The following is a 23,228-nucleotide window of genomic DNA, read 5'->3' as shown; positions in this document are numbered from 1 at the left end:
GTACAATGTTCAAAGATTTTTTATGCAACAAAAACTGAAAAGTTGTCACGTTCTGTTTACTCAAGTACAAAATGGCATTGTACAAAAGTTAGAGAAGCAGACCCAGCCAAAAAAAACAAGATACTCAACTGAAAGATAAGGGTCACTGTACATGTGTGTCGGGGTAAATTCCTTTTCCTCAATACTTCTGAGGGGAGAAACAACTATTTTCAGTTAACTTCTTGAATTGAAATTGACCCTAACCCTGGTGATTTAACTAACTAGTCATCCTCAAGACAAGTGTGCTGCTATTTAGACTGGATCATCTTCTGAATGAAAATCAAGTTGGCAACAAGCAAATTACTCATCGTGAAAACAGTTGATACCCATTTCACGCCAACTGGGGGTATTCATCAAATCTTGCAGTTTCATTTAATTGCCGTGTTGCAGAGCTAAATCAAAGGAGAAACAGAACCATGACACTGCAGTTTTATGGATCCAAAGCATCTACTGGGACAGTCGGAGCACGTACTGTAGGCATCTCTCACAATACAAACTGCATCATTATACTATGTTGAAGATTAGATTTTCTTCTACTCTACTCCCCCATTCAAAACAGACAAACATTCAGTGTGGCAGTGTGATCATACAACAGCGCAGACTGGGGGGGGGGGGGGGGGGTGAACAAGAAATATTGTTTTGTTTTATTATATATGAGCCTCTATCTACACAGCCAGCGTGAGTGTTGCTGTTGCCCCGTGTTCTATTTAAAGGAGAGAGGAGCAGAGAGAATTCAGTCCTTAGTGCTCGCCTGTTCTCTCCCAGAACAATGCTTTTCTAAATAGCCAAACCCACGCTCTGAAAAGGCTGGCTGAGGCAACACACTGGTTCGGAGGAGCCCTGTAATTACAGTGTAATCAGATATGGCATCTTGTGTAAAAGAGAGCACTGAAAGAATAACATGCTGATCATATCCACAGCTGAGATCTTTTCTGAACAGTCCAAAGGAAGGGGAGTTGGATACAAAAACAATCTGCTTTCTTCTGCATCATTTGGACATCGGCAGTAGTCTTGAGGAGTGGAGACAAGAGTCTTTGTCCTGCTACTCGGTAGGACAGTCTCCTCAGTCGTCCCCTAGACGGAAGCCAGCTCCCCAGGCATGACGTCCTCCCATACCTCCTCCACCTCCTCCACCACCACCGGCCTCGGGAGCTGCAGGTCTCCTGCTGGGTGGAGCTCCAAACCCAGACACACCCCCTCGTCTGTTGGGCAGGAAGCGGTACCTGTAGAGGAGACAGAAGAAAGCAACTGTATTAAAACAGACATGCATCTCTGACATGTAGAAGAAGGAATCACAGAGGACAACAGGGCTGTGTTCATCAACACATGACAGGCAGAGGAACTCACAGGAAGTCAGGTGTTGACAGGAAGGACCTGCCTCCCAGGTCCATGGGGTATTTAAACATCAGGAAGAAGTACAGATGACCCACCAGGTTCCCAATCAGTTCATTGACAACACTGGAGATGAGAACAACCAAGACATTTAGGATTTTGACATTTCTGTTCAGATGTAGTTCTAACATGTTGGATTGTTGACTAAATAATGGAACTACTTACGAGCCCCCAATAATGTAGTTGAACCCGAGGATGACCCAGGGTAGATAACATGCTTTGAAGCGTGTCCCGAACCAGAAGGAGACGATGGTTTCTCTGTTCAGCTGAGCCCACACGTACAGGACGGACATTATCAACGGGATCATCAGGAGCTGGAAAACACAACAGCATTTGCATATTTTCAAATCAAATTGTATTTGTCACATGCGCCGAATACAACAGGTGAAGGTAGACCTTACAGTGAAATGCCGAATACAACAGGTGAAGGTAGACCTTACAGTGAAATGCTGAATACAACAGGTGTAGTAGACCTTACAGTGAAATGCTGAATACAACAGGTGAAGGTAGACCTTACAGTGAAATGCTGAATACAACAGGTGAAGGTAGATCTTACAGTGAAATGCTGAATACAACAGGTGAAGGTAGACCTTACAGTGAAATGCTGAATACAACAGGTGAAGGTAGATCTTACAGTGAAATGCTGAATACAACAGGTGAAGGTAGACCTTACAGTGAAATGCTGAATACAACAGGTGAAGGTAGACCTTACAGTGAAATGCTGAATACAACAGGTGAAGGTAGACCTTACAGTGAAATGCTGAATACAACAGGTGAAGGTAGACCTTACAGTGAAATGCTGAATACAACAGGTGAAGGTAGACCTTACAGTGAAATGCTGAATACAACAAGTGTAGTAGACCTTACAGTGAAATGCTGAATACAACAGGTGTAGGTAGACCTTACAGTGAAATGCTGAATACAACAGGTGTAGTAGACCTTACAGTGAAATGCTGAATACAACAGGTGTAGTAGACCTTACAGTGAAATGCTGAATACAACAAGTGTAGTAGACCTTACAGTGAAATGCTGAATACAACAGGTGTAGTAAACCTTACAGTGAAATGCTGAATACAACAGGTGTAGTAAACCTTACAGTGAAATGCTGAATACAACAAGTGTAGTAGACCTTACAGTGAAATGCTGAATACAACAAGTGTAGTAAACCTTACAGTGAAATGCTGAATACAACAAGTGTAGTAGACCTTACAGTGAAATGCTGAATACAACAAGTGTAGTAGACCTTACAGTGAAATGCTGAATACAACAGGTGTAGTAGACCTTACAGTGAAATGCTGAATACAACAGGTGTAGTAGACCTTACAGTGAAATGCTGAATACAACAGGTGTAGTAGACCTTACAGTGAAATGCTGAATACAACAAGTGTAGTAGACCTTACAGTGAAATGCTGAATACAACAGGTGTAGGTAGACCTTACAGTGAAATGCTGAATACAACAGGTGTAGGTAGACCTTACAGTGAAATGCTGAATACAACAAGTGTAGTAGACCTCACAGTGAAATGCTGAATACAACAGGTGTAGTAGACCTTACAGTGAAATGCTGAATACAACAGGTGTAGACCTTACAGTGAAATGCTGAATACAACAGGTGTAGGTAGACCTTACAGTGAAATGCTGAATACAACAGGTGTAGTAGACCTCACAGTGAAATGCTGAATACAACAAGTGTAGGTAGACATTACAGTGAAATGCTGAATACAACAAGTGTAGGTAGACCTTACAGTGAAATGCTGAATACAACAAGTGTAGTAGACCTTACAGTGAAATGCTGAATACAACAAGTGTAGTAAACCTTACAGTGAAATGCTGAATAAAACAAGTGTAGTAGACCTTACAGTGAAATGCTGAATACAACAGGTGTAGTAGACCTTACAGTGAAATGCTGAATACAACAAGTGTAGTAGACCTTACAGTGAAATGCTGAATACAACAGGTGTAGTAGACCTTACAGTGAAATGCTGAATACAACAGGTGTAGTAGACCTTACAGTGAAATGCTGAATACAACAAGTGTAGTAGACCTTACAGTGAAATGCTGAATACAACAGGTGTAGGTAGACCTTACAGTGAAATGCTGAATACAACAGGTGTAGGTAGACCTTACAGTGAAATGCTGAATACAACAAGTGTAGTAGACCTCACAGTGAAATGCTGAATACAACAGGTGTAGTAGACCTTACAGTGAAATGCTGAATACAACAGGTGTAGGTAGACCTTACAGTGAAATGCTGAATACAACAGGTGTAGGTAGACCTTACAGTGAAATGCTGAATACAACAGGTGTAGTAGACCTCACAGTGAAATGCTGAATACAACAAGTGTAGGTAGACATTACAGTGAAATGCTGAATACAACAAGTGTAGGTAGACCTTACAGTGAAATGCTGAATACAACAGGTGTAGTAGACCTCACAGTGAAATGCTGAATACAACAAGTGTAGGTAGACCTCACACTGAAATGCTGAATACAACAAGTGTAGGTAGACCTTACAGTGAAATGCTGAATACAACAAGTGTAGGTAGACCTTACAGTGAAATGCTGAATACAACAAGTGTAGTAGACCTTACAGTGAAATGCTGAATACAACAGGTGTAGTAGACCTTACAGTGAAATGCTGAATACAACAAGTGTAGTAGACCTCACAGTGAAATGCTGAATACAACAAGTGTAGTAGACCTCACAGTGAAATGCTGAATACAACAAGTGTAGTAGACCTCACAGTGAAATGCTGAATACAACAAGTGTAGTAGACCTCACAGTGAAATGCTGAATACAACAGGTGTAGTAAACCTTACAGTGAAATGCTGAATACAACAAGTGTAGTAAACCTTACAGTGAAATGCTGACTACAACAGGTGTAGGTAGACCTTACAGTGAAATGCTGAATACAACAGGTGTAGTAGACCTTACAGTGAAATGCTGAATACAACAAGTGTAGTAAACCTTACAGTGAAATGCTGAATACAACAAGTGTAGTAGACCTTACAGTGAAATGCTGAATACAACAGGTGTAGTAAACCTTACAGTGAAATGCTGAATACAACAAGTGTAGTAGACCTTACAGTGAAATGCTGAATACAACAAGTGTAGTAAACCTTACAGTGAAATGCTGAATACAACAAGTGTAGTAGACCTTACAGTGAAATGCTGAATACAACAGGTGTAGTAGACCTTACAGTGAAATGCTGAATACAACAAGTGTAGTAGACCTTACAGTGAAATGCTGAATACAACAGGTGTAGTAGACCTTACAGTGAAATGCTGAATACAACAGGTGTAGTAGACCTTACAGTGAAATGCTGAATACAACAAGTGTAGTAGACCTTACAGTGAAATGCTGAATACAACAGGTGTAGGTAGACCTTACAGTGAAATGCTGAATACAACAAGTGTAGTAGACCTCACAGTGAAATGCTGAATACAACAGGTGTAGTAGACCTTACAGTGAAATGCTGAATACAACAGGTGTAGACCTTACAGTGAAATGCTGAATACAACAGGTGTAGGTAGACCTTACAGTGAAATGCTGAATACAACAGGTGTAGTAGACCTCACAGTGAAATGCTGAATACAACAAGTGTAGGTAGACATTACAGTGAAATGCTGAATACAACAAGTGTAGGTAGACCTTACAGTGAAATGCTGAATACAACAGGTGTAGTAGACCTCACAGTGAAATGCTGAATACAACAAGTGTAGGTAGACCTCACACTGAAATGCTGAATACAACAAGTGTAGGTAGACCTTACAGTGAAATGCTGAATACAACAAGTGTAGGTAGACCTTACAGTGAAATGCTGAATACAACAAGTGTAGGTAGACCTTACAGTGAAATGCTGAATACAACAAGTGTAGTAGACCTTACAGTGAAATGCTGAATACAACAGGTGTAGTAGACCTTACAGTGAAATGCTGAATACAACAAGTGTAGTAGACCTTACAGTGAAATGCTGAATACAACAAGTGTAGTAGACCTCACAGTGAAATGCTGAATACAACAAGTGTAGTAGACCTCACAGTGAAATGCTGAATACAACAAGTGTAGTAGACCTCACAGTGAAATGCTGAATACAACAGGTGTAGTAAACCTTACAGTGAAATGCTGAATACAACAAGTGTAGTAAACCTTACAGTGAAATGCTGACTACAACAGGTGTAGGTAGACCTTACAGTGAAATGCTGAATACAACAGGTGTAGTAGACCTTACAGTGAAATGCTGAATACAACAAGTGTAGTAAACCTTACAGTGAAATGCTGAATACAACAAGTGTAGTAGACCTTACAGTGAAATGCTGAATACAACAGGTGTAGTAAACCTTACAGTGAAATGCTGAATACAACAAGTGTAGTAGACCTTACAGTGAAATGCTGAATACAACAAGTGTAGTAAACCTTACAGTGAAATGCTGAATACAACAAGTGTAGTAGACCTTACAGTGAAATGCTGAATACAACAGGTGTAGTAGACCTTACAGTGAAATGCTGAATACAACAAGTGTAGTAGACCTTACAGTGAAATGCTGAATACAACAGGTGTAGTAGACCTTACAGTGAAATGCTGAATACAACAGGTGTAGTAGACCTTACAGTGAAATGCTGAATACAACAAGTGTAGTAGACCTTACAGTGAAATGCTGAATACAACAGGTGTAGGTAGACCTTACAGTGAAATGCTGAATACAACAGGTGTAGGTAGACCTTACAGTGAAATGCTGAATACAACAAGTGTAGTAGACCTCACAGTGAAATGCTGAATACAACAGGTGTAGTAGACCTTACAGTGAAATGCTGAATACAACAAGTGTAGTAGACCTTACAGTGAAATGCTGAATACAACAGGTGTAGGTAGACCTTACAGTGAAATGCTGAATACAACAGGTGTAGGTAGACCTTACAGTGAAATGCTGAATACAACAAGTGTAGTAGACCTCACAGTGAAATGCTGAATACAACAGGTGTAGTAGACCTTACAGTGAAATGCTGAATACAACAGGTGTAGACCTTACAGTGAAATGCTGAATACAACAGGTGTAGGTAGACCTTACAGTGAAATGCTGAATACAACAGGTGTAGGTAGACCTTACAGTGAAATGCTGAATACAACAGGTGTAGGTAGACCTTACAGTGAAATGCTGAATACAACAAGTGTAGTAGACCTCACAGTGAAATGCTGAATACAACAAGTGTAGTAGACCTCACAGTGAAATGCTGAATACAACAGGTGTAGTAGACCTTACAGTGAAATGCTGAATACAACAGGTGTAGACCTTACAGTGAAATGCTGAATACAACAAGTGTAGTAGACCTTACAGTGAAATGCTGAATACAACAAGTGTAGTAGACCTTACAGTGAAATGCTGAATACAACAGGTGTAGGTAGACCTTACAGTGAAATGCTGAATACAACAAGTGTAGTAGACCTTACAGTGAAATGCTGAATACAACAGGTGTAGGTAGACCTTACAGTGAAATGCTGAATACAACAGGTGTAGTAGACCTCACAGTGAAATGCTGACTACAACAGGTGAAGGTAGACCTTACAGTGAAATGCTGAATACAACAGGTGTAGGTAGACCTCACAGTGAAATGCTGAATACAACAGGTGTAGGTAGACCTTACAGTGAAATGCTGAATACAACAGGTGTAGTAAACCTTACAGTGAAATGCTGAATACAACAAGTGTAGTAAACCTTACAGTGAAATGCTGACTACAACAGGTGTAGGTAGACCTTACAGTGAAATGCTGAATACAACAGGTGTAGTAGACCTTACAGTGAAATGCTGAATACAACAAGTGTAGTAGACCTTACAGTGAAATGCTGAATACAACAAGTGTAGTAAACCTTACAGTGAAATGCTGAATACAACAAGTGTAGTAGACCTTACAGTGAAATGCTGAATACAACAAGTGTAGTAGACCTTACAGTGAAATGCTGAATACAACAAGTGTAGTAAACCTTACAGTGAAATGCTGAATACAACAAGTGTAGTAGACCTCACAGTGAAATGCTGAATACAACAGGTGTAGACCTTACAGTGAAATGCTGAATACAACAGGTGTAGGTAGACCTCACAGTGAAATGCTGAATACAACAGGTGTAGTAGACCTCACAGTGAAATGCTGAATACAACAAGTGTAGGTAGACATTACAGTGAAATGCTGAATACAACAAGTGTAGGTAGACCTTACAGTGAAATGCTGAATACAACAGGTGTAGTAGACCTCACAGTGAAATGCTGAATACAACAAGTGTAGGTAGACCTCACAGTGAAATGCTGAATACAACAAGTGTAGGTAGACATTACACTGAAATGCTGAATACAACAAGTGTAGGTAGACATTACACTGAAATGCTGAATACAACAAGTGTAGTAGACCTTACAGTGAAATGCTGAATACAACAAGTGTAGTAGACCTCACAGTGAAATGCTGAATACAACAGGTGTAGTAAACCTTACAGTGAAATGCTGAATACAACAAGTGTAGTAAACCTTACAGTGAAATGCTGACTACAACAGGTGTAGGTAGACCTTACAGTGAAATGCTGAATACAACAGGTGTAGTAGACCTTACAGTGAAATGCTGAATACAACAAGTGTAGTAAACCTTACAGTGAAATGCTGAATACAACAAGTGTAGTAGACCTTACAGTGAAATGCTGAATACAACAGGTGTAGTAAACCTTACAGTGAAATGCTGAATACAACAAGTGTAGTAGACCTTACAGTGAAATGCTGAATACAACAAGTGTAGTAAACCTTACAGTGAAATGCTGAATACAACAAGTGTAGTAGACCTTACAGTGAAATGCTGAATACAACAGGTGTAGTAGACCTTACAGTGAAATGCTGAATACAACAGGTGTAGGTAGACCTTACAGTGAAATGCTGAATACAACAGGTGTAGTAGACCTCACAGTGAAATGCTGAATACAACAGGTGTAGTAGACCTCACAGTGAAATGCTGAATACAACAGGTGAAGGTAGACCTTACAGTGAAATGCTGAATACAACAGGTGAAGGTAGACCTTACAGTGAAATGCTGAATACAACAGGTGAAGGTAGACCATACAGTGAAATGCTGAATACAACAGGTGTAGTAGACCTCACAGTGAAATGCTGAATACAACAGGTGTAGTAGACCTCACAGTGAAATGCTGAATACAACAGGTGAAGGTAGACCTTACAGTGAAATGCTGAATACAACAGGTGTAGTAGACCTCACAGTGAAATGCTGAATACAACAGGTGTAGCAGACCTCACAGTGAAATGCTGAATACAACAGGTGAAGGTAGACCTTACAGTGAAATGCTGAATACAACAGGTGAAGGTAGACCTTACAGTGAAATGCTGAATACAACAGGTGTAGTAGACCTCACAGTGAAATGCTGAATACAACAGGTGTAGTAGACCTCACAGTGAAATGCTGAATACAACAGGTGAAGGTAGACCTTACAGTGAAATGCTGAATACAACAGGTGTAGTAGACCTCACAGTGAAATGCTGAATACAACAGGTGAAGGTAGACCTTACAGTGAAATGCTGAATACAACAGGTGTAGTAGACCTTACAGTGAAATGCTGAATACAACAGGTGTAGTAGACCTCACAGTGAAATGCTGAATACAACAGGTGTAGTAGACCTCACAGTGAAATGCTGACTTACAAGCCCTTAACCAACAATGCAGTTAAGAAAAATAAGTGTTAAGTAAAACAATAAGTAAAATATAAAACAAATAATTTAAGAGCAGCAGTAAAATAACAATAGTGAGGCTATATACAGGGGGTACCGGTACAGAGTCAATGTGGAGGCTATATACAGGGGGTACCGGTACAGAGTCAATGTGGAGGCTATATACAGGGGGTACCGGTACAGAGTCAATGTGGAGGCTATATACAGGGGGTACCGGTACAGAGTCAATCTGGAGGCTATATACAGGGGGTACCGGTACAGAGTCAATGTGGAGGCTATGTACAGGGGGCACCGGTACAGAGTCAATGTGATGGCTATATACAGGGGGCACCGGTACAGAGTCAATGTGATGGCTATATACAGGGGGTACCGGTACAGAGTCAATGTGGAGGCTATATACAGGGGGTACCATTCAGAGTCAGTGTGGAGGCTATATACAGGGGGTACCGGTACAGAGTCAATGCGGAGGCTATATACAGGGGGTACCATTCAGAGTCAGTGTGGAGGCTATATACAGGGGGTGCCGGTACAGAGTCAATGTGGAGGCTATATACAGGGGGTACCGGTACAGAGTCAATGTGGAGGCTATATACAGGGGGTACCATTCAGAGTCAATGTGGAGGCTATATACAGGGGGTACCGGTACAGAGTCAATGTGGAGGCTATATACAGGGGGTACCGGTACAGAGTCAATGTGGAGGCTATATACAGGGGGTACCGGTACAGAGTCAATGTGGAGGCTATATACAGGGGGTACCGGTACAGAGTCAATGTGGAGACTATATACAGGGGGTACCGGTACAGAGTCAATGTGGAGGCTATATACAGGGTGTTACGGTACAGAGTCAATGTGGAGGCTATATACAGGGGGTATCGGTACAGAGTCAATGTGGAGGCTATATACAGGGTTACCATACAGAGTCAATGTGGAGGCTATATACAGGGGTACCGGTACAGAGTTCATTAGTTTTATCTAATAATGTAGGTTATAGATACATCCTCCCATTTTTACAAACCAACTGGCCAAGACACGGCTGCTGCAGCGACACGGCTGCTGCAGCGACACGGCTGCTGCAGCGACACGGCAGCACACAGTCAGCAGAGATACCTTAGCACTGAAGCTGTAGATGGCATAGTTCTTATTGTCACGGTGACCACGGAAGTGTCCAGTTTGTTTACACTAAATGACAGTGGTTGTGATGACCTCTGGTAGATTTATGGTCAGTAGCACTGAAGCGGACAACTAGTCTCTTAGCTGTCAGAGACTGAAGACTTAGAGCTGTCTGAGGGACTGTCCCAAATGGCACCCTATTCCCTATTTAGTGCACTACTTTTGACCAGACTGCACAGAAAAGGGAATAGGGTGCCATTTGGGACACAGCCCGATTGTCGGCCCCTCTGTGAAACAAGATACAGCAGACTAGACCAGTCTGATCATCCACCAGTAACTCCCCGTCGTGATAAACTGGACCAGTCTGATCATCCGACAGTAACTCCCCGTCGTGATAAACTGGACCAGTCTGCTCATCCGACAGTAACTCCCCGTCGTGATAAACTGGACCAGTCTGGTCATCCGACAGTAACTCCCCGTCGTGATAAACTAGACCAGTCTGCTCATCCGACAGCAACTCCCCGTCGTGATAAACTGGACCAGTCTGCTCATCCGACAGCAACTCCCCGTCGTGATAAAATGGACCAGTCTGATCATCCGACAGTAACTCCCCGTCGTAATAAACTGGACCAGTCTGATCATCCGACAGTAACTCCCCGTCGTAATAAACTGGACCAGTCTGATCATCAGACAGTAACTCCCCGTCGTGATAAACTGGACCAGTCTGATCATCCGACAGTAACTCCCCGTCGTGATAAACTGGACCAGTCTGATCATCCGACAGTAACTCCCCGTCGTGATAAACTGGACCAGTCTGATCATCCGACAGTAACTCCCCGTCGTGATAAACTGGACCAGTCTGATCATCCGACAGTAACTCCCCGTCGTGATAAACTGGACCAGTCTGATCATCCGACAGTAACTCCCCGTCGTGATAAACTAGACCAGTCTGATCATCCGACAGTAACTCCCCGTCGTGATAAACTGGACCAGTCTGATCATCCGACCTTCTTAATGAACCTAGTTTACATGATGTTCTACAGATTAAAGGGACAATCCACTCAAACTACAGTACGTGTTGGTATTGTTCCATTAGTCCTCTGTTGATTCAGTCCCAATATGTTTTGCATGTCAGCAGTCAAATTGTTTTACATCATCATGATGTCGTGGCCAGTGACACGTTGCTTCTAGAAAGTCAATTTTCTTGAAAACTTGATTGCAGGTACAATAGAGATGGGCTGATAGCCTTTAATGCAGGGTTTGACTATTTGTCTTGGAACGTCGTGGTAAATGAAAAAGGCAACAAGTCTTAATTATTCTAATCTAAGGACAGAGAGAAAATAGGAGGAAGAAACGTACCTGCATGTCCATCATTAAGCCGGTTATCTACACAAGCAATGTCAAGGAAACCTGTATTCTTCCTGTCAGGATCAATTCTTTTACACATGTTGAATCAAACTCTCATCTAGTTCTACATAAACAGGCCACATACCCGGACCGTCATTTCCCTTTTCGTTACCCAAAAAGAAAAGCAGTGGAACAGATGACTTGACAACAGAACTACTGTGTTCTGTCATGGAGCATAGAGGAGCCTAATGATCCATTCCAGCTGTACTGAGGTTCTGGAACCACAACACAGTAACTGAGGCAGCATGGGCAGAAAGACAGAGGCTGTATGTCAACCAGATCTTTCATGTCAGTAGTGTTGTCCATCCATATGACCTGCATTAACCACATGGCTGTAGAGACTGTAGCCAGGCCACTAGCAGGCAGGGGGTTTGGCTGTACAGAGACTGTAGCTAGGCCACTAGCAGGCAGGGGGTTTGGCTGTACAGAGACTGTAGCCAGGCCACTAGCAGGCAGGGGGTTTGGCTGTACAGAGACTGTAGCCAGACCACTAGCAGGCAGGGGGTTTGGCTGTACAGAGACTGTAGCTAGACCACTAGCAGGCAGGGGGTTTGGCTGTACAGAGACTGTAGCCAGGCCACTAGCAGGCAGGGGGGTTGGCTGTACAGAGACTGTAGCTAGGCCACTAGCAGGCAGGGGGTTTGGCTGTACAGAGACTGTAGCTAGGCCACTAGCAGGCAGGGGATTTGGCTATACAGAGGCTGTAGCTAGGCCACTAGCAGGCAGGGGATTTGGCTGTACAGAGGCTGTAGCTAGGCCACTAGCAGGCAGGGGATTTGGCTGTACAGAGGCTGTAGCCAGGCCACTAGCAGGCAGGGGTGTTGGCTGTACAGAGACTGTAGCCAGGCCACTAGCAGGCAGGGGGGTTGGCTGTACAGAGACTGTAGCCAGGCCACTAGCAGGCAGTGGGGTTGGCTGTACAGAGACTGTAGCTAGGCCACTAGCAGGCAGGGGTTTGGCTGTACAGAGACTGTAGCCAGGCCACTAGCAGACAGGGGGTTTGGCTGTACAGAGACTGTAGCTAGACCACTAGCAGGCAGGGGATTTGGCTGTACAGAGACTGTAGCCAGGCCACTAGCAGGCAGGGGGGTTGGCTGTACAGCGACTGTAGCCAGGCCACTAGCAGGCAGGGGGGTTGGCTGTACAGAGACTGTAGCTAGGCCACTAGCAGGCAGGGGGTGTGGCTGTACAGAGACTGTAGCCAGGCCACTAGCAGGCAGGGGGGTTGGCTGTACAGAGACTGTAACTAGACCACTAGCAGGCAGGGGGGTTGGCTGTACAGAGACTGTAGCTAGACCACTAGCAGGCAGGGGGTTTGGCTGTACAGAGACTGTAACTAGGCCACTAGCAGGCAGGGGATTTGGCTGTACAGAGACTGTAGCTAGGCCACTAGCAGGCAGGGGGTTTGGCTGTACAGAGACTGTAGCCAGGCCACTAGCAGGCAGGGGGTTAGGCTGTACAGAGACTGTAACTAGGCCACTAGCAGGCAGGGGGTTTGGCTGTACAGAGACTGTAGCCAGGCCACTAGCAGGCAGGGGGTTTGGCTGTACAGAGGCTGTAGCTAGACCACTAGCAGGCAGGGGGTTTGGCTGTACAGAGACTGTAACTAGGCCACTAGCAGGCAGGGGGTTTGGCTGTACAGAGACTGTAGCCAGGCCACTAGCAGGCAGGGGGTTTGGCTGTACAGAGACTGTAACTAGGCCACTAGCAGGCAGGGGGTTGGCTGTACAGACACTGTAACTAGGCCACTAGCAGGCAGGGGATTTGAATGTACAGAGACTGTAGCCAGGCCACTAGCAGGCAGGGGGTTTGGCTGTACAGAGACTGTAGCCAGGCCACTAGCAGGCAGCGGGGTTGGCTGTACAGAGACTGTAGCTAGGCCACTAGCAGGCAGGGGGGTTGGCTGTACAGAGACTGTAACTAGGCCACTAGCAGGCAGGGGGGTTGGCTGTACAGAGACTGTAGCCAGGCCACTAGCAGGCAGGGGGTTTGGCTGTACAGAGACTGTAGCCAGGCCACTAGCAGGCAGGGGGGTTGGCTGTACAGAGACTGTAACTAGACCACTAGCAGGCAGGGGGGTTGGCTGTACAGAGACTGTAGCTAGACCACTAGCAGGCAGGGGGTTTGGCTGTACAGAGACTGTAACTAGGCCACTAGCAGGCAGGGGATTTGGCTGTACAGAGACTGTAGCTAGGCCACTAGCAGGCAGGGGGTTTGGCTGTACAGAGACTGTAGCCAGGCCACTAGCAGGCAGGGGGTTTGGCTGTACAGAGACTGTAACTAGACCACTAGCAGGCAGGGGGTTTGGCTGTACAGAGACTGTAACTAGGCCACTAGCAGGCAGGGGGTTTGGCTGTACAGAGACTGTAGCCAGGCCACTAGCAGGCAGGGGGTTTGGCTGTACAGAGACTGTAACTAGGCCACTAGCAGGCAGGGGTTTGGCTGTACAGACACTGTAACTAGGCCACTAGCAGGCGGGGGGTTTGGCTGTACAGAGGCTGTAGCCAGGCCACTAGCAGGCAGGGGGTTTGGCTGTACAGAGACTGTAGCTAGGCCACTAGCAGGCAGGGGGTTTGGCTGTACAGAGACTGTAGCCAGGCCACTAGCAGGCAGGGGGTTTGGCTGTACAGAGACTGTAGCTAGGCCACTAGCAGGCAGGGGGGTTGGCTGTACAGAGACTGTAGCTAGACCACTAGCAGGCAGGGGGTTTGGCTGTACAGAGACTGTAGCTAGGCCACTAGCAGGCAGGGGGGTTGGCTGTACAGAGACTGTAGCTAGACCACTAGCAGGCAGGGGGTTTGGCTGTACAGAGACTGTAGCTAGGCCACTAGCAGGCAGGGGGGTTGGCTGTACAGAGACTGTAGCTAGGCCACTAGCAGGCAGGGGGGTTGGCTGTACAGAGCCTGTAACTAGGCCACTAGCAGGCAGGGGTTTGGCTGTACAGAGACTGTAGCCAGGCCACTAGCAGGCAGAGGTTTGGCTGTACAGATACTGTAGCTAGACCACTAGCAGGCAGGGGTTTGGCTGTACAGAGACTGTAGCTAGGCCACTAGCAGGCAGGGGTTTGGCTGTACAGAGACTGTAGCTAGACCACTAGCAGGCAGGGGGTTTGGCTGTACAGAGAAACAGACTGGTTTGGCTGTACCACATGGCTGTACAGAGAAACAGATTGTAGATAGGCCCCTTTCCAGTGGCTGAACTGTTGCTAGGCAGCTTAACAGGCAGGGGGCGGCTCTAATAATACATACTATAACAAGGCCTAGACTCAGGAGGCAAAAACAATGGCAGTTCATGGAACAAAACATGAACAACTATTAGCCTACCTTCAACAATTTACAAAACAGCATAACATCGCTGTCTGATGAAAACCTTGTAAAAAAATTATTCACAAAATTGGAGATACATTACCGCTTTAAATTAACTCCCCTCAATGTTCTCTGACCATTCTCATGACTCAGGGACACAAAACATTTAAAGTTTCATAATGGTATGTTCCTTTTTCCTGAAAACCTTCAAAACAAACTTTTCAGGTTTTCAGACGGAGACGATAAGTTAAACGTACGAAGAGGTTTTCAGACGGAGATGATAAGTTAAACGTACGAAGAGGTTTTCAGACGGAGACGATAAGTTAAACGTACGAAGAGGTTTTCAGACGGAGACGATAAGTTAAACGTACGAAGAGGTTTTCAGACCGAGACGATAAGTTAAACTAACGAAGAGGTTTTCAGACCGAGACGATAAGTTAAACTAACGAAGAGGTTTTCAGACCGAGACGATAAGTTAAACGTACGAAGAGGTTTTCAGACGGAGACGATAAGTTAAACGTACGAAGAGGTTTTCAGACGGAGACGATAAGTTAAACGTATGGCTAATTGATTTACTATGACTGATAAAGTTGTCAGCTGCATAAAAGGCATCATATTGATAACAGGTAAAGGATACAACGATGCAGAGCCAGTTGAAGAGCAGCATGAACACAAAGTCAGCCGGACGCCCATCAAACGCCCCTGGAAGAAAAGAGAGAGGGATTGTTTGTTTATTTCATTTGGCATGTAAACATGTTTCCCATGCCAATAAAGCCCCTTTGAATTGAAATTGAGAGAGCTTTATTTGAGCCACGGGCAATAGGTGTCATCACAAAATACTGTACATACAGACCTAACAGCGCAATTATTTATTTAATCATCGCAATTTATTTAAATCATATTCTATTGCCTAGCCCCACCATGATCACAAGATTTGAATGAAAAAGCTCCATGTGTAGTGAACGACATGCTCTGCTTCCTCCTACAGTCCTAATGTTGTGTAACAGATCAGCTCTATAATGGAGCCTGACTAGCGATGAGAAGTGATCGGTGTGGCCTGGGGTGGTCTAGCTGTCTAACCCGCTGCCTCTGGAGCGCATCTACCATGTACCGCTGTCAGCATGGGTTCCAATACAGCCCACTGCTCTTTAAGCCTGCTCTCTCCTACCTTTCAGCTCCATCTATCCCATAAACATACTACATTCTTGTGTGTGTGTGTGTGTATGGATGTATATATATCTCCACATGACAGGCTCAACATGTATTATTTACCCTCAGACATAACGGCTAATGAGAGCTGGCAGACTGTCACCATAGCTAGCCTCTGACCTGAACCCACCTGTCTCCATCCTCTGTGACCTGGAGTGAACCCACCTGTCTCCAGCCTCTGTGACCTGGCGTGAACCCACCTGTCTCCAGCCTCTGTGACCTGGCGTGAACCCACCTGTCTCCAGCCTCTGTGACCTGGCGTGAAACCACCTGTCTCCAGCCTCTGTGACCTGGCGTGAACCCAGCCTCTGTGACCTGGCGTGAACCCAGCCTCTGTGACCTGGCGTGAACCCAGCCTCTGTGACCTGGCGTGAACCCAGCCTCTGTGACCTGGCGTGAACCCAGCCTCTGTGACCTGGCGTGAACCCAGCCTCTGTGACCTGGCGTGAACCCAGCCTCTGTGACCTGGCGTGAACCCAGCCTCTGTGACCTGGCGTGAACCCAGCCTCTGTGACCTGGCGTGAACCCAGCCTCTGTGACCTGGCGTGAACCCAGCCTCTGTGACCTGGCGTGAACCCACCTGTCTCCAGCCTATGTGACCTGGCGTGAACCCAGCCTCTGTGACCTGGCGTGAACCCACCTGTCTCCAGCCTATGTGACCTGGCGTGAACCCGCCTGTCTCCAGCCTCTGTGACCTGGCGTGAACCCACCTGTCTCCAGCCTCTGTGACCTGGCGTGAACCCACCTGTCTCCAGCCTCTGTGACCTGGCGTGAACCCACCTGTCTCCAGCCTCTGTGACCTGGCGTGAACCCACCTGTCTCCAGCCTCTGTGACCTGGCGTGAACCCATCTGTCTCCAGCCTCTGTGACCTGGCGTGAACCCATCTGTCTCCAGCCTATGTGACCTGGCGTGAACCCGCCTGTCTCCAGCCTCTGTGACCTGGCGTGAACCCGCCTGTCTCCAGCCTCTGTGACCTGGCGTGAACCCGCCTGTCTCCAGCCTCTGTGACCCGGCGTGAACCCGCCTGTCTCCAGCCTCTGTGACCCGGCGTGAACCCGCCTGTCTCCAGCCTCTGTGACCCGGCGTGAACCCACCTGTCTCCAGCCTCTGTGACCTGGCGTGAACCCACCTGTCTCCAGCCTCTGTGACCTGGCGTGAACCCACCTGTCTCCAGCCTCTGTGACCTGGCGTGAACCCACCTGTCTCCAGCCTCTGTGACCTGGCGTGAACCCGCCTGTCTCCAGCCTCTGTGACCTGGCGTGAACCCGCCTGTCTCCAGCCTCTGTGACCCGGCGTGAACCCGCCTGTCTCCAGCCTCTGTGACCTGGCGTGAACCCGCCTGTCTCCAGCCTCTGTGACCTGGCGTGAACCCGCCTGTCTCCAGCCTCTGTGACCTGGCGTGAACCCACCTGTCTCCAGCCTCTGTGACCTGGCGTGAACCCGCCTGTCTCCAGCCTCTGTGACCTGGCGTGAACCCGCCTGTCTCCAGCCTCTGTGACCTGGCGTGAACCCGCCTGTCTCCAGCCTCTGTGACCTGGCGTGAACCCACCTGTCTCCAGCCTCTGTGACCTGGCGTGAACCCGCCTGTCTCCAGCCTCTGTGACCTGGCGTGAACCCGCCTGTCTCCAGCCTCTGTGACCTGGCGTGAACCCACCTGTCTCCACTGGGGTATAGGACGACTCAGTGATGTGAAACATTCTGAACCTTGTTGCAGATCTATTCATTCTGTTTCCCTGACAACTCCCTATTCAACATGAAGGTTTGTATCTGAACGTTCTGTAACGTTACATGGTCCCGAACCGGCCCCTGCTAGAGGACGATGTGAACCCACCTGTCTCCAGCCTAGTAGAGTACTGCTAGAGTACTGTGTGAACCCACCTGTCTCCAGCCTAGTAGAGTACTGCTAGAGTACTGTGTGAACCCACCTGTCTCCAGCCTAGTAGAGTACTGTGTAAACCCACCTGTCTCCAGCCTAGTAGAGTACTGCTAGAGTACTGTGTGAACCCACCTGTCTCCAGCCTAGTAGAGTACTGCTAGAGTACTGTGTGAACCCACCTGTCTCCAGCCTAGTAGAGTACTGCTAGAGTACTGTGTGAACCCACCTGTCTCCAGCCTAGTAGAGTACTGCTAGAGTACTGTGTGAACCCACCTGTCTCCAGCCTAGTAGAGTACTGTGTAAACCCACCTGTCTCCAGCCTAGTAGAGTACTGCTAGAGTACTGTGTGAACCCACCTGTCTCCAGCCTAGTAGAGTACTGTGTGAACCCACCTGTCTCCAGCCTGGTAGAGTACTGTGTGAACCCACCTGTCTCCAGCCTGGTAGAGTACTGTGTGAACCCACCTGTTCCTAGCCTGGTAGAGTACTGCTAGAGTACTGTGTGAACCCACCTGTTCCTAGCCTGGTAGAGTACTGCTAGAGTACTGTGTGAACCTACCTGTCTCCAGCCTGGTAGAGTACTGCTAGAGTACTGTGTGAACCCACCTGTCTCCAGCCTGGTAGGGTACTGCTAGAGTACTGTGTGAACCCACCTGTCTCCAGCCTGGTAGAGTACTGCTAGAGTACTGTGTGAACCCACCTGTCTCCAGCCTGGTAGAGTACTGGTAGAGGAAATAAAGATTGACTAGGTAGAGGAAGCCTGTTCCAGGGCCCACAGGGAAGTATAGGGTGGAGGTGATTGGTCTCCATACCTGTAGAGAGAGATAGAGAGAGAGAGAAAGATCATAGTCTGTTAGCATTTAGGACATGTCAGGGCAGTAACTGGTGTGTGTGAGAGGGGGGGGGGGGGGGGGGCGGGGGGGGGGGGGTTGCCAGGGCAGTAACTGGGGGCAGGGGGTGCCAGGGCAGTAACTAGTGTGTGTGTGGGGGGGGGGAGTAACAGGTGGGAGGAGAGCTGGAGCTTGGCAGGCCCTCCACAGCTAAACACTTTATTCACATGTGATGTAATGGGGCACCAGGTCACAGTGACAAAATGTGAACTCAACTGTCACATTCACTGGTTGATGTAAACACACTAGGGTATTCAGGATACCAGCCCACGTATTGTGATACCAGGAAAACCCAAAGCAGACTAAACTCTACGGTTCTTTAAAACCTGCCTGTATGTAACAGTCTATGATATAAGCCTAGTTGGGAGAAAAAGACTAATGTGACTGTTAACAGAAGGCTGTGTGTTTACAACTTCAGAATGTTTTTTCCTCAACAAATGATGTCTGCTTCATGTTTTGTTGCCACGATACTTCCAAGTATTGCAATACTGGTATCGTGAGAACCCTAAAACATACACCCTGGGCCATCTGACCAGGTTGGGGCACTGCACTGGTTTACACAAAAACCCAATGGAACAACAGCCCAGACCGCCCAACACAGGTGTGACAGCTGTGGCCTCGCCAATGGAACAACAGCCCAGACTGCCCAGCACAGGTGTACCAGCTGTGGTCTCGCCAACAGAACAACAGCCCAGACTGCCCAACACAGGTGTGACAGCTGTGGCCTCGCCAATGGAACAACAGCCCAGACTGCCCAACACAGGTGTGACAGCTGTGGCCTCGCCAATGGAACAACAGCCCAGACTGCCCAACACAGGTGTGCCAGCTGTGGCCTCGCCACTGGAACAACAGCCCAGACTGCCCAACACAGGTGTGCCAGCTGTGGCCTCGCCAATGGAACAACAGCCCAGACTGCCCAACACAGGTGTGACAGCTGTGGCCTCGCCAATGGAACAACAGCCCAGACTGCCCAACACAGGTGTGACAGCTGTGGCCTCGCCAATGGAACAACAGCCCAGACTGCCCAACACAGGTGTGACAGCTGTGGCCTCGCCAATGGAACAACAGCCCAGACTGCCCAACACAGGTGTGCCAGCTGTGGCCTCGCCACTGGAACAACAGCCCAGACTGCCCAACACAGGTGTGCCAGCTGTGGCCTCGCCAATGGAACAACAGCCCAGACTGCCCAACACAGGTGTGCCAGCTGTGGCCTCGCCACTGGAACAGCCCAGACTGCCCAACACAGGTGTGACAGCTGTGGCCTCGCCAACGGAACAACAGCCCAGACTGCCCAACACAGGTGTGCCAGCTGTGGCCTCGCCAATGGAACAACAGCCCAGACTGCCCAACACAGGTGTGCCAGCTGTGGCCTCGCCAATGGAACAGCCCAGACTGCCCAACACAGGTGTGCCAGCTGTGGCCTCGCCACTGGAAACCTACTCTGCCTTCACAAGATCACAACCAGTAGTCAGCTGAGATGTGAACCGATACGGTTCACCCTGTATGTGTTCGTGGTGGAAAATAGCCCAATTATCATACTTGAGTAAAAATAAAAGATACCTTAATAGAAAATGACACAAGTCACCCAAAAAAATACTACTTGAGTAAAAGTATTTGGTTTTAAATCGAATGAAGTATCAAAAGTAAAAGTATCAATAAATTAAAATAGCTTATATTAAAGAAAACAAGATGTTTTGAATATTTGTTTTATTTTTTTAAGGATAGCCCAGGGCACACTACAACACTCAGACATCACTTACAAACGAAGCATTTGTGTTTAATGAGTCCGCCAGATCAGATCTCTTGATAAGTGAGTGAATTGGACCACTTTCCTATCCTGCTAAGCATTGAAAATATAACAAGTACTTTTGGGTGTCAGGGAAAATGTATGGAGTAAAAAGTACATTATTTTCTTTAGGAAAGTAGTGAAATAAAAGTAGAAGTAGTCAAAAATATCAATAGTAAAGTACAGATACCTAAAAAATAAAATAATAATTATGTCATACTTTCAAGAATTTTTACTTAAGAACTTTACACCGTGTGTGTGTGTGCGTGTGCGTGTGTGTGTGAACCCACTTCAGAGGTGGGGTCCAGTAACAAAAGAATGGTCTAGTGTCACGTTGTGACGCCACCTGTCAGAAGACAATGATGAAACCCTTGCTTGCTTGAGAGTCATGATGACTACTGTATGTAATGTGGGAGGTGCCAGTTATGATGAGGATGTGATAGCACCACCTGTTGGAATTGTATTGACATTATTTTGGTCAAACCTCACTCAACCAAACCTATTAACACATGCAGGAATATCATATATTTGTGAGATTCACCAAACCTTTCGAAATAATCATGTAGTTAATTTGTACATAATTGCTATTGAAAATGCTGCTATCCTATCGTTGAACTAGTGTCTTCATGCATCCCGGAAGTCCAACCTGTTTGTTTTGTGATTGGACTGAATTCCCACCCCTCGTACAAGCCAAGGCCTGCTAGCCTTGATGCTAGGCTATCATAGCAACACAGCGAATTGTAGCACACAAACAACACCACTGCCCATAACTTACCTGAAATTTGTGAAAGAAGTTCTCTGGCCATAAGACGAGGTACATGGGACTGATTAGTCCCAGTTTACCTATCAAGGGAACCGCAATCGACCCAGCAAACCAGTACCGGGTGATGAACGGGATTGTTTTGAACCAGTCCCCGATATCTGACATCTTTCCATACGATCTTGGCAAAACGACCACAGTCAACGAATTGCCTAAAGGCAAACGAACAGTCCCAAAGTCCTGTGGCGACTGACGATACCCCTTGTGTTATAATTCCCTTTCGATGACAACAATTATTCACGAACGTTTGGTTCCTCAGTCAAGTTTTCATGACGTGGCTTCTTATTATACCTCAATCTTCTCGCGACTAGCTCATGAACTGCTCACTTCCTGTCAAATTTGCACAGCAGTCTTTGCTATTAGGGATCCTTGGAACGTCCCAACTCTGACGTTACTCCATTGAAGTTGAACTGTTTCATGATTTACACTGAACAAAAATATTAACACAACATGCAACATTTTCTAAGATTGCACTGAGTTGCAGTTCATATGGAAATCAGTCAATTTAAAGAAATTCATTAGGTCATAATCTATGGATTTCACATGACTGGTAATACAGATATGCATCTGTTGGTCAAAGATACCTTTAAAAAAAGGTAGGGGCGTGGATCAGAAAACCAGTCGGTATCTGATGACACCACCATTTGCCTCATGCAGCGTGACACATTCCCTTTGCATAGTTGGCTAGGTTGTTGATTGTAGCCTGTGGAATGTTTTCCCACTCCTCTTCAATGGCTGTGCGAAGTTGCTGGATATTGGCGGGAACTGGAACACACTGTTGTACACGTCGATCCAGAGCATCCCAAACATGCTCAATGGTTGACATGTCAGGTGAGTATTTAGGCCACGGTAAAACTGGGACATTTTCATCTTCCAGGAATTATATACAGATCCTTACGACATGGGGCTGTGCATTATCATGCTGAAACATGAGGTGATGGCGGCGGATGAATGGCACGATAATGGGCCTCAGGAGCTCGTTATGGCATCTCTGTGCATTCAAATTGCCATTGATAAAATGAAATTGTGTTTGTTGTCCGTAGCTTATGCCTGCCCATACCATAACCCCACCATGGGGCACTCTGTTCACAACGTTGACATCGGCAAACCGCTCGCCCACACGACGTCATAGACGCTCTCTGCCACCTGTACGGTACAGTTGAAACCGGGATTCATCCATCGAAGGTAAGCATTTGCCCACTGACTGCAGTCAGGTCAAGACCACAGGAGGTTGATGGCACCTTAATTGTGGCGAACAGGCTCGTGGTAATGGCTGGAGCGGAATAGGTGGAATGGTATCAAATACATCGAACACATGTTCCCATTCCATTTGCTCCGTTCCAGCCATTATTATGAGCCGTCCTCCCCTCAGCAGCCTCCACTGGCCAAGACCCTGGTGAGGACGATGATCACGCAGATGAGCTTCCCTGAGACAATTTCTGACAGTTTGTGCATAAATCCTTTAGTTGTGCAAACCCACAGTTTCATCCGGGTGGCTGTTCTCAGACGATCCCGTAGGTGAAGACGAATATGGAGGTCTTGGGCTGACGTGGTTACACGTGGTCTGCGGGTTGTGAGGCCGGTTGGACGTACTGCCACATTCTCTAAAACAACGTTGGAGGCGGCTTATGGTAGAGAAATTAACATTCAATTCTCTGGCAACAGCTCTGGTGGACAT

At 46.6% G+C, this 23,228-nt stretch overlaps 2 protein-coding genes across 3 annotated transcripts; both read right to left on the bottom strand.

Moving 5' to 3' along the window:
* Window positions 1–3: 3 nt before the first annotated feature.
* Window positions 4–21,885, bottom strand: LOC129846945 (derlin-1-like). 2 transcript variants are annotated; one of them, XM_055914758.1, is made up of 7 exons: window positions 21,506–21,885; window positions 18,755–18,866; window positions 15,607–15,671; window positions 11,617–11,643; window positions 1,597–1,745; window positions 1,387–1,497; window positions 4–1,262 (listed from the first exon to the last, which is right to left on the bottom strand). In XM_055914758.1, exons 1-7 carry the CDS (start codon window positions 21,656–21,658, stop codon window positions 1,103–1,105), a joined length of 777 nt encoding a protein of 258 aa, XP_055770733.1. In that variant the 5' UTR covers window positions 21,659–21,885; the 3' UTR covers window positions 4–1,102. The 2 variants fall into 2 exon arrangements, with proteins under 2 accessions (XP_055770733.1, XP_055770734.1); XM_055914759.1 differs by lacking the exons at window positions 18,755–18,866; window positions 21,506–21,885 and adding an exon at window positions 18,448–18,487.
* LOC129846944 (uncharacterized) lies at window positions 15,678–18,439 on the bottom strand. The gene is made up of 3 exons (XM_055914757.1): window positions 18,365–18,439; window positions 16,874–18,328; window positions 15,678–16,718 (listed from the first exon to the last, which is right to left on the bottom strand). The coding sequence occupies exons 2-3, from the start codon at window positions 17,901–17,903 to the stop codon at window positions 16,234–16,236; spliced, it is 1,515 nt and encodes a 504-aa protein (XP_055770732.1). The 5' UTR covers window positions 17,904–18,328; window positions 18,365–18,439; the 3' UTR covers window positions 15,678–16,233.
* Window positions 21,886–23,228: the final 1,343 nt, after the last annotated feature.

This window comes from Salvelinus fontinalis, unplaced genomic scaffold (assembly GCF_029448725.1).
Source record: "Salvelinus fontinalis isolate EN_2023a unplaced genomic scaffold, ASM2944872v1 scaffold_0661, whole genome shotgun sequence".
NCBI classification, from domain to species: Eukaryota; Metazoa; Chordata; class Actinopteri; order Salmoniformes; family Salmonidae; genus Salvelinus; species Salvelinus fontinalis.
The sequence above is the reverse complement of the archived record's forward strand: the minus strand, read 5'-3'. Positions and strand labels throughout refer to the sequence as shown.

Excerpts from the sequence above, each read along its gene's own strand:
- LOC129846944 (XM_055914757.1), bottom strand. The coding sequence starts at position 17,903 with ATGAATAGATCTGCAACAAGGTTCAGAATGTTTCACATCACTGAGTCG. Across the intron at positions 16,719-16,873 it reads GACAGGTGGGTTCACGCCAG|GTCACAGAGGCTGGGTTCAC; the intron begins GTCACAGAGGCT and ends GGTTCACGCCAG.
- LOC129846945 (XM_055914758.1), bottom strand. The coding sequence starts at position 21,658 with ATGTCAGATATCGGGGACTGGTTCAAAACAATCCCGTTCATCACCCGG. Across the intron at positions 11,644-15,606 it reads TCAACTGGCTCTGCATCGTT|ATAACCGGCTTAATGATGGA; the intron begins GTATCCTTTACC and ends TTGCTTGTGTAG. Across the intron at positions 1,498-1,596 it reads AACTACATTATTGGGGGCTC|TGTTGTCAATGAACTGATTG; the intron begins GTAAGTAGTTCC and ends TCTCATCTCCAG.